The sequence below is a fragment of the Tenrec ecaudatus genome, chromosome 8, assembly GCF_050624435.1.
Source record: "Tenrec ecaudatus isolate mTenEca1 chromosome 8, mTenEca1.hap1, whole genome shotgun sequence".
Taxonomy (NCBI): Eukaryota; Metazoa; Chordata; class Mammalia; order Afrosoricida; family Tenrecidae; genus Tenrec; species Tenrec ecaudatus.
In genome coordinates, this window is record NC_134537.1 from 143,583,093 (window position 1) to 143,598,641 (window position 15,549).

General features: G+C 42.8%; 1 protein-coding gene across 1 annotated transcript in view; it reads left to right on the top strand.

Moving 5' to 3' along the window:
* Positions 1-15,549, top strand: part of HADHA (hydroxyacyl-CoA dehydrogenase trifunctional multienzyme complex subunit alpha) — a 47,965-nt gene that overhangs the window by 13,132 nt on the left and 19,284 nt on the right. Inside the window, exons 2-7 of the mRNA XM_075557000.1 lie at positions 5,017-5,058; positions 5,152-5,222; positions 7,307-7,440; positions 9,675-9,813; positions 11,685-11,804; positions 14,343-14,445. Of these exons, the coding sequence (XP_075413115.1) occupies positions 5,017-5,058; positions 5,152-5,222; positions 7,307-7,440; positions 9,675-9,813; positions 11,685-11,804; positions 14,343-14,445 (609 nt within the window). The remainder of the gene's footprint in view (positions 1-5,016; positions 5,059-5,151; positions 5,223-7,306; positions 7,441-9,674; positions 9,814-11,684; positions 11,805-14,342; positions 14,446-15,549) is intronic.

A 15,549-nucleotide genomic window follows, 5' to 3' on the forward strand; every position in this document is an offset into this window, starting at 1 on the left:
CCTTATCGACATAGTCGAACTGCTTCCTGTCGAGTTTCCAAGGCTGTCAATCTTTACGGAAGCAGACAGCCACGTCTTTGTCCCTGGGGACAGCTGGTAAATTTGAACCACTGACTTTGGTTGGCAGCCCAGTGCTTTAACCACTACCCTTCTAAGGATCCTCAGTGTTGGAAGAGGATGTCATTTAATGGGGGAAACACCTGATACAGATGCAATTAGAGTAAGGTGACCAGACATCTCGCTTTTGGCAGGGCAGTCCTGATTTTTAACAATTTGTCCTGCGTCCTGCGGCATTTTAAAAGATGTCCCGATTTTTGGAATGAATGCATGACAAGCTAGGGTATACGGTTTTTGGCTGCCATGTGGCTATTTTACCAGGATATGAGTTTTATCAATGGTGTCCCACTTTACCAATGTTTAAAATCTGGTCACCTTAAATTAGAGAACAAAACCCGAAATAATGAAGATCAAAATGCAGAGTGGGAAAGGAAAGATGGCTGTAGGTTGGATCTGAAGAACTGGACAATGTTGGAGCTATGATACAGATAAAAAGAAGGCAGAGTGCTAAGTGCAGATGACACAGATTTCAAATGAGGGGGGTGGGTGTGCCACGAGTGAACGAGAGGCCCCGAAGGTCAAGGAGGTAGCCAACTACCTCCTTCTATCTTCCTTTGGTGTAGCACTTTGACTTACAGGTATTGTTTACAATCATTGCATCACCTTTCTGTCTGTCTTTATAGAAACACCAAGTTTCACTAAGAGGGAGTTCATTTGTTTATGACCACACAGCTAGTAAATGATAAACCTGGTATCTGGATCCGAGTCTCTTGACTCTCAAAGTCCTTTGTCTTTTGCACTGAGGGCTGACTTGGATTCCTTTCAGAAAAAATACTGACATAACTTGAGGTCCTCCTAGTGTGGTTCCAGTGCCACCCACACAGCTCTCTTTTTTAAGTAATGTGTTGCCTTGCCTTTCAGATCAGCATATAGCTGCTGCTCTTTTCTGGGCTTTCTCTTCCTTTCCCTTCCCTTAAAGAATTGAGTCGTCGAAAAGGTGTAGGAAGCAAGAACCTTGGCTTTTATTGATGAGCCTCTCCTTTCTCACCCCACTAGCGATGGGTTCCCGGAAGCAGTGGTTTCCAAATGTATTGTTTGTTAGCTGTCTACTGTGAGGTCACCTTTTTAAAAATACAGATTCTGAGTTCCAACTCCACTAAATTCTGATTCTGTGGTGCTCAAGGTCTAAGAATATATTTCTTCAACTAAAGAAAACAAACAAAGCATTTTTTTTTAAATTACAAAAAAGACAAGAAACAATCTCACAACCAAACCAGAAGGCAACATCATGAAACTTGGAGAAAGGTTTGCCAAAGGTTTTGTTTTCTCAGGATCCACAGTCAGCACTCCAGGACTCAAACGATGTGTTGCATTGGGCAAATCTGCCCAAGACCTATTGAAAGAACCACGATGGTGCTTTGAGGGATTCTATGTACCTGTCCCAAGCCATGGTATTGTCAGCCACATAGCATGCATGTGGAAGCTAGACAGTACGGAAGGAAGACCAGGTAATCGATACAGAGGCATTATGATGTTGGCAAAGGACACTGAAAGCACGGTGAGCTGTCAGCGGAAACAGATTCGCCTTAAAAGAAGTGCAGCCCGAGCCCTTCTTGAAAGCAAGGGTGGTGAGGTGAACCTGGGGAAGGAGACACTGGTCCCTGGGAAAGGACATCGTGTTTCTTTTAAGCTGGGTTCTCTGAAGAAACAAAACTAGTGATGTTTGTTTGTTTATAAATTTATTTCAAGAAAATAACTCACTCGGTTGTATAAGTAGTCAAGTCAAAGTCCAGTCAGGTTCTGAGTCAACGGGTCGAATGGTAGCCTAGAGGCTTCTCCTGACTCCTATAGGTGTGGGGGCTGAGGAACCCAAGATTGACGGAAAGGTAGCAGACCATGGAGGTGATTAGATTCAGGGTCAGCAGGTCAGACTTGTGGCTGCAGAAGCAAAGGAATCCAAGATGGCAGGTGAGGTGGAAGGCCAATTCCCAGGATCAGCAGGCCAATGACTCAAGTCCAAAGAACCAAGGGCTGAAGAGCCAGATAGAGGACCCAGACCCAACCAAAGGCAAACAAGGTTATTTTTGGTTTGTTTGTTTGTTTTTCTGTTGAATACACTTCTGCCTGAACAGCTTTATTAATTGCTAATGTAATTTAGAACTTTTCTGTGATCTTCTGACAAGATTTTCATCTCCATCTAAAACGCTTTGTCTCTTCAGTGAAGCCATCTTTGGAGCTCGTCACTACTCTCCATTTGTCACCATGACTCTTCCAATGGGAGCAGCCTCTTTTGGTCCAGACTCTCAGATTTTCAGAGTAGCTTCGAAAGTTAAGGGAACGGTCATTATTCCACAGTTCAGTTCTCTGAAAACCTTCTATCTCCCACTGAAAGTCACAGTCCAGGAGGAAAGCAATCAAATGCTAGAACGTCAGGGTCAATTGGAAAGTCATTGTGAACATTTGCAATGGTCGGTCTTATTTATCCCACAAGCCTGCAAATGCACAGCCCTGGACAAGGGACCTCTCTGTGCACACATGTAACTTTTAAGAAGAGGAGGACATTATGAAGGGGCTGAGGTTGGATCACCAAAAGTCAGCACAGTGAGAAAACGCTACTGAACACTGCCAATTTAATAAACGAAAGTATTCATGCATTGAGGGAGTGCTTGAGTAGAGGCCCAAGGTCCTTCAGCCACCTTAATATTAAACCTATAAATGTAGACACTTAGATCTATTTCCCCATCCTCATATATATGTTTGCATGTACATGTCTTTGTCAAACAAGGTTTTTTACAGTATCCACTTACCCTATAAAGATAAGAGTCAAGCCACATCCTGAGGAAATGTCAATTGTCTGATTCAGGGCGCTGGCCTTGAGTACAGGTTGTATTAAGGTTGAATCCAACCCTAATATTTTTACAACTGATTGTAATTACATTGTGTCCAGGGGATATTAGATGTTCACCGCAAAATCACTAGGCATCCTGGCTCAACCTAGTTTACACAAAACCTAACTATCACACTTGGTGTAAAGTAGAAGGCCATTAAAAGAGAGGAAGACAGGCCCTTAAGGCTTAAGGAGGTAGATTAACATGATGGCTGTCATGGTGGGGAGATGGATCAACATGCTGACTGTCATCATGGGCTTCAAACTTGACAATTGTGATGCTGATTCAGGACCAGGCAGTGTTTCATTTTGTTGTACATCCCGCTGCTATCCTGTGGAGCTGGCTCCAGCAAAGACCTAACACCAACATGCTGGTCTAAATGAGCCCTGGCGGTGCAGTGGGTGAAAGGGACTGCTAACCGCAGATTTGGCAGTTCAAAATCCCCAGCCACTCTTTGGGAAGAGGAGACTGTCTGCTCCTGGAAAGATTTATAGTATTGGAAACCCTGTGGAGTAAGTGGTTCTGTTCTGTCCTATAGGGTTGCTATGAGTCAGAATTGACTATGGCGGGGATAGCTTGGTCTAGTGCTCAGCTGGGTTCTGTCATCTCTTCGCAGTACTGTGGTGGGCGTCAGAGTCCAACTGGAGATATTGGGCAGTCTCCCTCCCATTGTTGGAATTGGCTATGGTACAACCCCTTCCTGTTAGGTATGTGATTACCTGTAATTAGGGGGCCTTGCACACCCCTTAAAGATATAAGCCTTGGTTAGAAATACACATCTCTCTTTCTCCTCCTCATCTCCCACCTCCACGTGGACTACCAAGAGGGGCTGAGGTGAGCATGCTACCATGATATGTGTTTGACTCCTTCATTTTACTCTCTCTTATCTCCTATTTTCTATGACTTTACTATAATTTTTATATTTTATCGCCATGCAATTGCGCCTTTGGACCCCGTGATTTTGTTAAGGGCTGGTTTACTCTAACAGAAGTCTAGGGGAGAATCTATTTTCTTTCCTTTTCCAACATCTAGAGCATTAGTTCCTAAAAGGGGCAGTACCGGCCCCCCAGGGGGGTGCTGGAATAACCCGTGGGGGCTGCAAAAGCAGATGCCTACACTTTATCCTGGGCTTTGGGCTCCAAAACAAAAGATTTTAATTGCCAGAAGGCAATTAATCCTGTAGACTAGTGGACCACACGAAAATTAGTCTCTACACTCCTGAGATCAGAAGAACTAGATGGTGTCCAACTACCACTGTTACACATTTTTAGGGCCTGATGTACTCTAATAGGAGTCTAGGAGAGAATCACACAACTAACTATGCTAACCACAAGGTCAACAGTTCAAAACTACCAGCTACTCCGAGAGAAAAAATGAAGTTTTCTACTCCCATGAAGAGTTACAGTCTTGGAAAATGCCCTAGGGGCAGTTCTACCCTGTCCAATGGAGTCACTATGAATCGGGATCGACTTGATGGCAGTGAGTTTGGGTTTTTTTGGAGCTTGGACCCTTGAGAAGAATCGGAAGAAGCAAGAATGAAAACTAAACACAGGAAGGAAGTGGGAAGAGTGTTGTTACTTCCTGGGGGGTTGCAGTCAGTGTCAGGAAGCAGGATGTGCACGAATCGAATAGAAAACTCATTGTGCTTTTTAATCATCCTACTGGGGGCTCATACAGCTCTTATCACAATCCATGCGTACATCCATTGTGTCAAGCACACTTGTACATATGTTGCCATCGTCATTCTCAAAACATTTTCTTTCTACTTGACCCCTTGAAAACCCATTTTCTCTGTAACCTTTCACCCGAATTGCAATAAACAAATAACAAGAAAACATACATATAAAGACACATTTACAGCCCTAAAACCCCAGAGGTAGGTCTTCTCTCCATAGGGCCGGGAGGAGTCTGGGCTGACTTCCTAACGGTGACTATACTACTCGTTGCGATGTTGACTTTGAATTTGTCCTTCTGACCGACTTTCCATGGTAAATTCCAGGTTTGTTATCGGTAACAGGTGCTACAGAAATTCTGCTTTGCAAATGATTTTGAAATGCCTTTTTTCTTTCAGGTTATATTTGCCGCAGCTTTACTAGGTCCTCTGCTTTGCTGGGTGAGTTTAATTTCTTGCAGATATGCTTATGTTGATTTTCAGACTTATTTAGTAATAACTATGTTTATGAATATGCTTTCCTTCTCTTTCTAGCCAGAACCCACATTAACTATGGAGTCAAAGGGGATGTGGCAGTCGTTCGAATTAACTCACCCAATTCAAAGGTACCTGACTTAACTTGCTCCGGTTTATTTTTACTAAATACCATGAGTGAATTCAATTCTGAATGAGAACAAAATTAATTCACCTGTTTGACAAAAATATTACACGGGCTTAAAATTTTGATTTTTAAATTAGTTGGGGTTTGGCAAGGAAGGCAGATTTCTGAAGCAAGCGTCCTTGGGTAAAAAGGCCTTCTAAATACAAATGTAAAGATCTGAACGAAAGCCCCCACCTAAGTTACATTTTAAAAAAAGAAAGTCCCTCGTGTTGACCTTAGGTGTCAGGTTAACGGGAGGATTAGTGAGACTAGCCTTGTGTTACTGTGTAGAATGGGGAAGTGACGTCGTCACCAAGAACTGATGTACAGGCTTCATTTATCAGAATCTGAACCGGCCTTCACATCTTAAATTCCAAATTATAAATCTTGCTTTCTTCCCTCCTTGCCTCTGACACGAGTTGGTATTCATGGTGGGACAGTTGACTGGTTTAAATGTGGACCGTGGTACTTAGGCTTGCCGACAGGTTGGAAAGACTCCTTGCCGTTCACATACTGGAAGCGGGGATCTGTTCAGAGTGGAATTTGGTTTGTTCTTGGCACTTGAACAAAGTATGCAGCACGAATCCAGTCTTTTGCCAAGAGCTTCATTGCAGAGACTCATGCTTTTTCCTCCATCTAAAATTAGTGCACAGATGTGATACTTCAGAAGTCTTGTATCCAGCGGCCTAGGTAAAATAGAAAGTCCTAGATGGAAGCAATTGACAGAGGTCACAGATGGTAAACATTAGCTATTCCTTTTCACTAGCGTGAATCTTAGCACCCACTTACCAGCAAGTCAAATTTAAGATGCTTTTTCAAGAGCCTTTTTCCTGAACACAAGTATAATACATGCCTATTGAAATTTTAGAACCAGGGGGAAATATATTTTTTAAGGATGATAACAAGTATTCATAATCCAAATTTAAGGACAATTACTTTTAGCATTTAATGCAGTTTCAGTAAATTGCTTGTCTTCTTAATTTTGATTCCTTTTCCCCCTTAATGTTAGACAATGTTTTCATGGGAATTAATATTTGTAGTCTTATTTACAATTCATATATGATTAAACTTATATGAATGTGAACCTGAGCTCCTCTGGGAGTTCTTATCTTTAACCAAAGCTGCTTGAACATAAAGCTATCAGTTGTGTTGGTTTGGTTTCTTTGTTTACTTATTTGTGTTAATCCGGGTAGACTAGAGATACTCAGATGTGTGTAAGAGAGAACTTTGTATCAAAGAGTAATTGTATATTAAGAAACATTCAACCCAGTCCAGATAAAGTCCATAAGTCTGATATTAGCCCATAAGTCCAATACCAATCTATAAATTCCTGCAGACTCAAGCAACGCATGCAATGACGCCGAATGTAGGAAGATCACAGGCCAGTGGGTGAAAAGTCTTGTGGATCCGGTAGCGGTAGAAGCATCTCAGTGCTGGCAGGGGTCTCTGCGTGGCTTCTGCAGCTCCAGGGCTCTGGCTCCATCAGCTCCATTTGGCTTGTCAACAGGAACATGTAGCAGAGAATGTGTGCCTGGCCTCCAGTGAGCTATTTATCTCCATCATGCCTCCAAATGAGGTCATCAAGCTGTGACCTGATTGACAGGCTAGACTCCACCCCTTCACTCTTAATAGTCTCCAGTTGACACCAGATTATGTAACTGCCACAAAGGGTTCGGGGCTAGAGGGCAGTTTCTGCCTCTTTCTTTTTAATGGAGCCCTTGTTTTAGAGTGGGTTACAAGTGGGCTGTTACCACAAGCTGACTGTTCGAACCATGAGCCAGCTCGGCAGGAGACAGATGAGGTTTTGTGCTCCTGTAAAGAGTGACAGTCTTGAAAACCTCCAGGGGCACTTCTACCCTGTCCTATAGGGTCACTATGAGTCAGAATCGACTTGATGGCAGTGAGCTTGGTTTTTAGAGTTCTTTGCTTTGAATAATGTATTTCTGCTGGATAAACATATTTCCTACCATCAAAATGACTTTCAATGGTGAGATGCACATCTGGCACTTGGAGTTTCAATTCTCAGGTTCTATGCACTTCCTTTGGCAGGTAAATACACTGAATAGGGAACTACAGACAGAGTTTGTAGAAGTGATGAATGAAATCTGGGCTAGCGATCACATCAGAAGTGCCGTCCTTATCTCCTCCAAGCCTGGCTGCTTCATTGCAGGTGCGGATGTCAAGTAAGTGCTAGGAAGTTTCACTCACCTTTTGTCTTCATTAATCATGTGTTTCTTGAGCTTAATAATGCTGCCTTTTGAAAGAAGATAGAAATATATCTCCTGAATGATTTCCCTTAAATTATCCTTTTGAATACAGTAAGATTGATAGGCTTAGTGCGACAATTAGCCCTTCCTGAAAGAATATGAAAGAAGCTCAAGAAAGAGTTTGATGAGAATAATTGAAAAAATTTTAAATACTTTATGATTAAAACTGACATGAGTCCTTATTAACTCATTAGAACAGCAAGGATTTAAAAATCTGAAAATGTCATGTGTTCGGAGCAGTTTGGTAGTACTTATTAGCATGTTTAAATGCATGTGTGGTGTGACCCAGCAGTGCTTTTTTCAGCTTCAGCTTCATGCACAAGGGGAGCCTTTGTTCATTAGGACTGTGGGAGGCTATTCATCCAGTATTGTTTAAAAGAATGACATTTCAAACTAGCTGAAAATCAGTAAGGAAATGGATAAATAACATGTAAAATAGTCACATGGTAAAATGTTTCAAAACAGTTGAATTAACTAGATCCACCATGTTGGATCTCAAAACATTATGTTAAGGTTTTTTTGTTTGTTTTTTAAGTAAGTTGCAGAATAGTTCATACAGTCTATCACCTCGTGTGAAGTCATGTGTTTCATTGTTTATGGGTATAAATGCATCGAGTTGGTTTAGAAGGAGCATGCGATTTCACAGGAAGTGTCATGAGTGGTCGGACCGAGGGGATGGTCCAGGAACCTGTGCCAGGCAGTACCTGCTTTCTTTCTCCCTTTCAACTGGCCACTGCTTCAGGGATTTGTCTATCTATGTTAAGCGTGTAGAGGGGGAAATATCCCATGATTAGTTTCATAGGTTAGTTCTGTCAAATATGGGTATTTGTAATATGAGGATTTTCTTTGCACTCATGGGAGATTTTCATTTTACTTTTCCATTAATTTTTAAGGCCTTTATAAGCTTAGGAATTTGTATGTAAGATGTTTGTATTTTGCTAACTCTGCTCCACATTGTGTGCCTATAATCACTTGAAATTAATGAATATTGCTTATTGAATGGGTTTTTGTGTTTGTTTTAACAGCAGGAAAAACATGTGCTCATTCTCATAACTCATATACCATAGACTCGTGTATAAGCCGAGGTTTTCAGCACGTTTTTACTGCAGTTTTGTGGGAACATTAGGTGCCTCGGTTGATAGCCGCTCGGCTTATTCTTGAGAATCTACGGTGTGTGAGCCTAGCTGGACACTAAAGGTAGCAGCAGCTGCCTTTTATCCGCAGGAAAATGCATGCTCACTGAGTAAACCACCAGTGCATAAAGTGCAAAGGCACCAAGCCCAAAGCTTAGAATGTTTAGAAACCCAGTCGACAGCAGATGAAGAGACTGGTATTAAAGGACATTGAGTACACCTCTAAGGAACCCATTGGACTCTCACCGAAAGGGAGAAAGGTGAGGCTTTCTATTTCCACTGTCTCGGAAACCCACAGGGACAGTTCTTCCCTGTCCTATTGGGCCGCCTGTGAGTCGGAATTGATTCAATGGCAGTGAGTTTTGATTTGGATTTTGAGACTCTTTGAACTGCATACCATCTTTTTAATTATTAGGGATTTATTTAAAGGGTCTAGATCCCTCCAAACAACTCGAAAGCCATTATTTTTTCCTATCGTTTTGCTTGCTGCTTAAGCTGATCTTTCTGTGGTAGTGAAAACGCTTACTCTGATAGTGAAAACATGGTTGTCTCCCCTACAGAGCTTTATTATAGAAGCACAAATAAATTATTGAAAACTCAGTTCCATGCCCCTTGGGCCCAGAAATTGAATTGCTTCAAAAAAGGGCGATGCTGCTGATACTCGTGCTTATTCATCTTAAGCTAATATCACCCTCAGTGCATCTGAAAAATCTGCATTTGACAGGGAAGTACAGTGAAACCTGTGAGGGCTAAATGCACTAGGACTGCTTGGGTCCTCCGGGCCCACAAGGTTTCTGCCGTTGACAGTGCGGCCTTACCACTCCCCTCACTCGCTTGAGTGGACGCCACTGGAGGTTTCTGTCCCTGACAGGTTTGTACTGACAGCAGTTCTGGTTCTCACAGGGTTCGCTACATGCAGTGGATGTAGGATCGTGAGCAAAGTAGACAATCTAGCTTCATCTTTGTTTTGTTTGTGTGTGTGTCTGTTTCCCTCGTTTTTTTCCATGGACATTGCAGCATGTTGGCCTCTTGTAAGACCGCTCAAGAAGTTTCGCAGATATCACAGGAAGGACAGAGAATGTTTGAGAAGCTTGAGAAGTCCCCAAAGCCCATTGTAGCTGCCATCAGTGGGTCCTGCTTGGGAGGAGGACTTGAGGTATGGCTGTTGCAGTCACTGAGTCACCAGCAGGGACAGAATCATCGTTCCTTCTGGTCATCACCCTTATCCTGTCAATAACTAACAATGTAACCAAGGCGTGAGCTAGACCTTGAAGGTTCCTTTCCGTTCTAAAAACCTGGTTCGGTTTTGGAAGGCAGAGATTCCAAAGTGTCCGCCGTGGCCGGGAGCTGTTTGGTGTAGTTGAGACCCACGGGAGGGCCCATGTTTGTGAAGCGCTCTGGGAGCAGAGAAGATGAGAGATCATGTAAGACTGGAACATGGAGGAAGGAAGGAGGAAAGGGAAAATGACGTTTACTGAGCCTTCATCTGTCATGTGCTGGGCTCTGTGCTAGACATGGTCACATATATTATTTAAGGAAATCTGAGCCTGGCCTTAAAAGATGAGCAGAGTTGAGTAATTAGAGAGTAATGGAGAAAGCCTTTCACATTTGACATGTTGTAAGCAAAGGCAGGGATAAACAGAGCCTATGAGACTGCCACAAGTCCTCTCACCTAGTTGGAAAGGAGCCTACAAACAAAACTACTTAACATGAGGTCCAGATCAAACTGTGTGTTTCTTTCCAGAGCTTCCATAGCTTTCAAGTAGAGGAACAACCGAAACAGGTTAAGATTAGTAGGGAGAAAGTATGAACTAAGTCTGCTAAGATAAATTACAGAAGGCACCAAACACCAGCCTGAAGAATTCCCATTGACTCTGTGGGCATTTTCCTGCTTTGTAAGTAATCTTGACACCTTCATAGACACTACTGTAGTATTATACAGCTGCATTTTCTAAAATTGCAGTGGTTCACAAGAGGGCTGTCTGACCGAGTGCTGTAATTGCGGTCAGTAAGTTCCACGTCTCTGAAACATTGAAGGGGAAAGTTATGTGCCATATTTCCTACTACAATAACAAGAGCGAGGGCCACTTATGGGCAATCAAATACCATTGGACTTTGGTTTCGGGGTACGCAGGACTAGGGCTCATGGTTTCATGAGACAATCTGGATATTTGGCCTACTAACAAGTTTAGTGCTTCTGTTCCAACTCCTAGTTCGTTGCTTGGGCTCTTTAAAAGTTGCAAGCTGCCATCTAAGGCTCAAAACTTGGTCTCTATTTGCCTGAAGCAGCAGATAAAGGAGAGTCAGGAACAGGAATGGGATTTGGGATGTGTGACTAAGTGCCCCCATGAACAACGGCCTCCCGTGCTGAGAGACCAGAGGCACTGGGTGGTGCTCAGCTACCATCACTGAACATTGTGATCAAAGATTCCACAGCCGGATCTTAATCCAAGGGGGGAAAGTACAGAACAGAATTTCAAATTCTCATGGATCCCAAACCCTCTGTGGCCATGGAGGTTAGACGAATGCCTGAAACTGTCACCCTTTAAACCTTAAACCAGACATCTTTCATCTTTAAGCCTGAACCCAGTTAGTAGTTCAAGTTCACCGGTTAAGAAATGATCTGTCTTGAGCATTATGCTCTTTGAAGAACTATTTCTATGGGATCCCATTAATAACAGCAAGTCGTCAAAAGATTCGACAGAAACCTTAAGGGGCAAATAGTTTAATAAGGGATGTTGCACAACTCTTTAATATGTTTAAACCACTGAACTGTAAAGTACATGAGTTATAAGTCCATAGAAGTGTTTTTAAACAGTTAGTAAGGGAGGAACAACTCAGAAAAGGAGGCTGACAATGACTGAACAACTTCCAAAATATCACCAATGTCCCTAGATTGTACACGCAGAAACTGTTGGGTTGGTGTATGTTCGCTGTGTGTATTATCAATAATGACACAATAAGTAAAATTTACAGGGAAGAAAGCTACATTTTCTAGCATTCTAATTTTCTCTTATTTGTTTGAAGCTTGCCATTGCATGCCAATACAGAATAGCAACAAAAGACAGAAAAACAGTATTAGGCGCCCCTGAAGTCCTGCTGGGAATATTACCGGGAGCAGGAGGCACACAAAGGCTCCCCAAAATGGTAAGCTTAAGGCCGTCTGTGAACTTTGAAACTTCTGTACCTCTGTGCTTCTTTAGGTCTGTTTCATCTTATGCAAAAACACATACTATGGGTCTTTGTTGTAGACTATGGAAGCCAAATAATATGTGACTATGGAAAATTAATGGTATACTTCTAGCCCTGGTATGCATTTGTTTTGGTTTGGTTTTTTACTTCTACAAATTACTGATCAAAGCCCTTTTTTAGATGCCGAAGAAAAATATAGGTAAGTAAAGTGTATGTCTTGGCCTTTCAGAGCTCATAGTCTGCAATGCCATCTTCACTGTTTGTTTTGTGTTTTCATATTCATGGGTCATATTTCATGTAGAGTATATAGTAGACCTTTCTTTCCCTCCATTGCATGGTTTGAATCTCATTGTTGTATTCCACAGTGTGAGGTACCAGCCCCCACAATCGAACAGGTCCAAGGGCCGGTTGTGTAATTGAGGGGTAAAATTAAAGAGACATCAGACAAGATAGAGCATGCGAGTGCTCCCCTCTGGGAGACAGCCATGATCCCGGGAGACAGGTCCTCATAGAGAATGAGAATATATTTCTCATTGCGGCTTGTATACATTTTCGGGGACGTGCAAGCCTCCCTGATTACATCCGTGACGTGAAGGGTTGTACCATAGGTATACATGCAATAGAAGGGGGCGAGCTGGGGGTGTGCACGCAATAGGAAGGAGAAGCACTAGGGGCACACATGTGACAAGGTGGGCGGGCTCTAGATTAAAGGTGGCAGCATCACCTTGGTCCTCTTTGAGTTGGCTTGACCTTGTCTTTGGGCTCTCCTTCAGGGGAGCAATCATTGTCCTTGTCAGCAGGGAGTGAGCCCCACCGGGGGTGGGGTGAACAGTAGGGCCTGACTGCTCCAGATGGCTGAGAACCCGCAGGGAGATAACCTCTAAGCAGTTGACTCCACATGTGTAGTCAATGGCCATGTGGTCTTAGGTTTGGCATATTTATGGGGGGACAAGCCAGGGAAAAACCTTTCTGTATCCCACCCTATAGAACCAAAAGAGGTCCCTCAGACTTTTCCATTCTTAAAAGAGAAGGAAAAAGCAGACTTGGATGCTGAAGCTTATATACATACAAAGAGAAGTTTATAGCAAAGAAATGCTCACACGGTTGTGAAGGTAGACAAGTCCAAGCCCATGAATCAAATGTCGGATTGAAGGCTTCTCTTGACCTTGCATAGAGGCAGGGGTTGATGATCCAAGATCAGCAGGTCAACTGGCAGTCTTCTGGCTATAGAAGAGAGACTGAAGACAAAGTAGACAGTCTCCTAGGATCAGCAGGCCTTAGAGCTCAAGTCCAAAGAACCAGATGTCAGAGGATGAGTCAGATGTCTGGGCCCCCAAAAAAACAAGCAAGCTTTTCCAGAGTGTCCACTTAGATTGGAAGCAGGCCACACCCCTAAACAAACTTCCTTTCAGTTGATTGGGTCAGGCCTATAATGTGAGTCAGCACCCTACCCTAATCTTCTTACAACTAATTGGCTGCTCATAGCAGATCCCATCATTGAGGTGATTATATTGTGTTGGATCACATCATCCAGGGTTATTATGTCTTAATTGCCAAGCCACTAAGAATCTAGGCCCACCCCAAATCTTGACTATCATGGCAGTAGAGCAATCTTAATTACATTTGAGAGCCCACTAAAGTGCATGACTTTGAATGATATAAATTCCTCAAGACTCAGCAGAAATACTCTTTGGAGGGAAGTTGATATGAACCGAGTACAGGAAAATAGGAGGGCCTATGGTGTTAGTTTTCAGACTTGTGCGTGCCTAGGTATGATATTCATAGACATGTCCGGAGGGTTCATTGCATGAATGACTAAGTCTCTGTAGTAGCGTGGAAAACACTTGCTGGTGTTGTTGTTCTTTACTGGAATTGGCATTTGAATGTTGCTTGAAGCTATTCTGGTACCCTATGTGAGAAACCCCAGCCTAAATTTCTGTCTGGACATTTTCAGAACTATCAGGTTTCTCAGAGTCTCTACTGCTGTCAATATGGGAATGTAAAATATTATACAAACCATAAGAATGACATAAATATACAATTTTAGAAAACATCTATTCAGTTCCTAACTTATTGGTCCCTTAAGATAGAAATCCTGGACAATGAATTGAAAGAGTGAAAGCTTTTTGCTCTCAAAACCCAAATTATTGCCGTGAGATTCCTAATTCCAAAGTTATCTAAATGTGTGCCAGTTTGTCATGTAACTTTTGACGGGCACGCCGCTGGCCATGCTGAGTGTGGCTCGTGGCTGCCCCGTGTGTGTCAGAGTCGAACTGCATCTCGGAGTCTCCAGTGACTGACTTCCTAAAAACCTCCAGGCCTTTCTTCCAGAAGGCCCTTGTGAACTTGAACATCCAGTCTCTGGGTTAGCAGTTGAGACACCCAATTTACTGATAAATAACGTAAAAACCTGGTTGGGTTTTTTTTCCTCCTTTAAATTATTTACACTGAGATGTTCTTTTTCCCATTCCTTTGCTCTGTGTGTGTTACTAGCTGGGCATGCCTGCTGCTTTTGACATGATGCTGACTGGCAGAAACATCCGGGCCGACAGAGCAAAGAAAATGGGACTAGTTGACCAATTGGTGGAGCCCTTGGGTAAGTGCTAACTTGTCTCAAAAGGGAGGTTTATAGAGGTATTTACTTTCTTAGGAGTACTTTCTTTAATACTCGATATATTGAAATTATTCTGGAGTGAAGTTTTCCAAATTAGCTAGTATTAAATCACTTTTCCTTTCACCTCAATTTGTATTTTACTGATAATTTGGACAGCAAGAGTATGGAATTGAAATGTCTTTATTGTTGATGCTTAAGGTACCTATATCATGCATAACGCTCCTTCAGTTTTTGTGTCTGTTTTAGTAATGTAATAAACGTGAAGCAACTAACCTAAGAACTAGAATAGAACTTGTTCTCCAGAGTTTGTTTGTTTTCTATTTTTGCCTTTCCTTACACAAGGAAGCCAGTGTGCGAGTGTTTTAGAAATCAGCATCACTGAGGTATTCTGTCCGTAATAGGAAGTCCATCCATATTACACGTGCAGCTCAGGGTTTGACCGTGTGGATGGCTGTGTGAGCGGCACTGTAATCATTGCACAGGACATCTCCAGTGGGGCCCCTTCTGGCTTCTTCCCTTGGACCGGCTTTCCAGTCTTACCCACAGTGTCGTGTGTGTCAACGCGTTGCCCCTTCTTGTTGCTGAGTCCTACTCCATCGCACAGATAGGCACACCGTCCACCAAACGAAGACCAGCTGAGCTGTGTCCAGTCTCAATAGAGCTCCTATGGACATTCCCGTACAAGACTTGGCGTATATCCACTTTTCGTTGCTATTGGGTAAATAGTAAAGAGTGGATTATCTGGGCCATATGATAGATACACGTTTAGCTCTGAGGACACTTCCTCACTTAACCCAAAGTGGTTCTATCCTTCTGCCTTCCAAACAGCAATGGATGAGTTCTAGTTGCCAGCCGCTTAATATGGACCCCATAAAAATTAAGACCCAAACCCACTGCTAGTCAGTTGATTCTGAAGTACACAGGGTTGTCAAAACTCTAAATCTGTACCTGAGCCGACGACCTCACCTTCCTCCCACAGAGCAGCTGGTAGGTTTGAGACACCTACCTTGCAGTTCACAGACCAACACCTAACCCGGAGCAGCACCACCATGTCAATCTTTTTAACTTCAGACATTCTAATAGGAT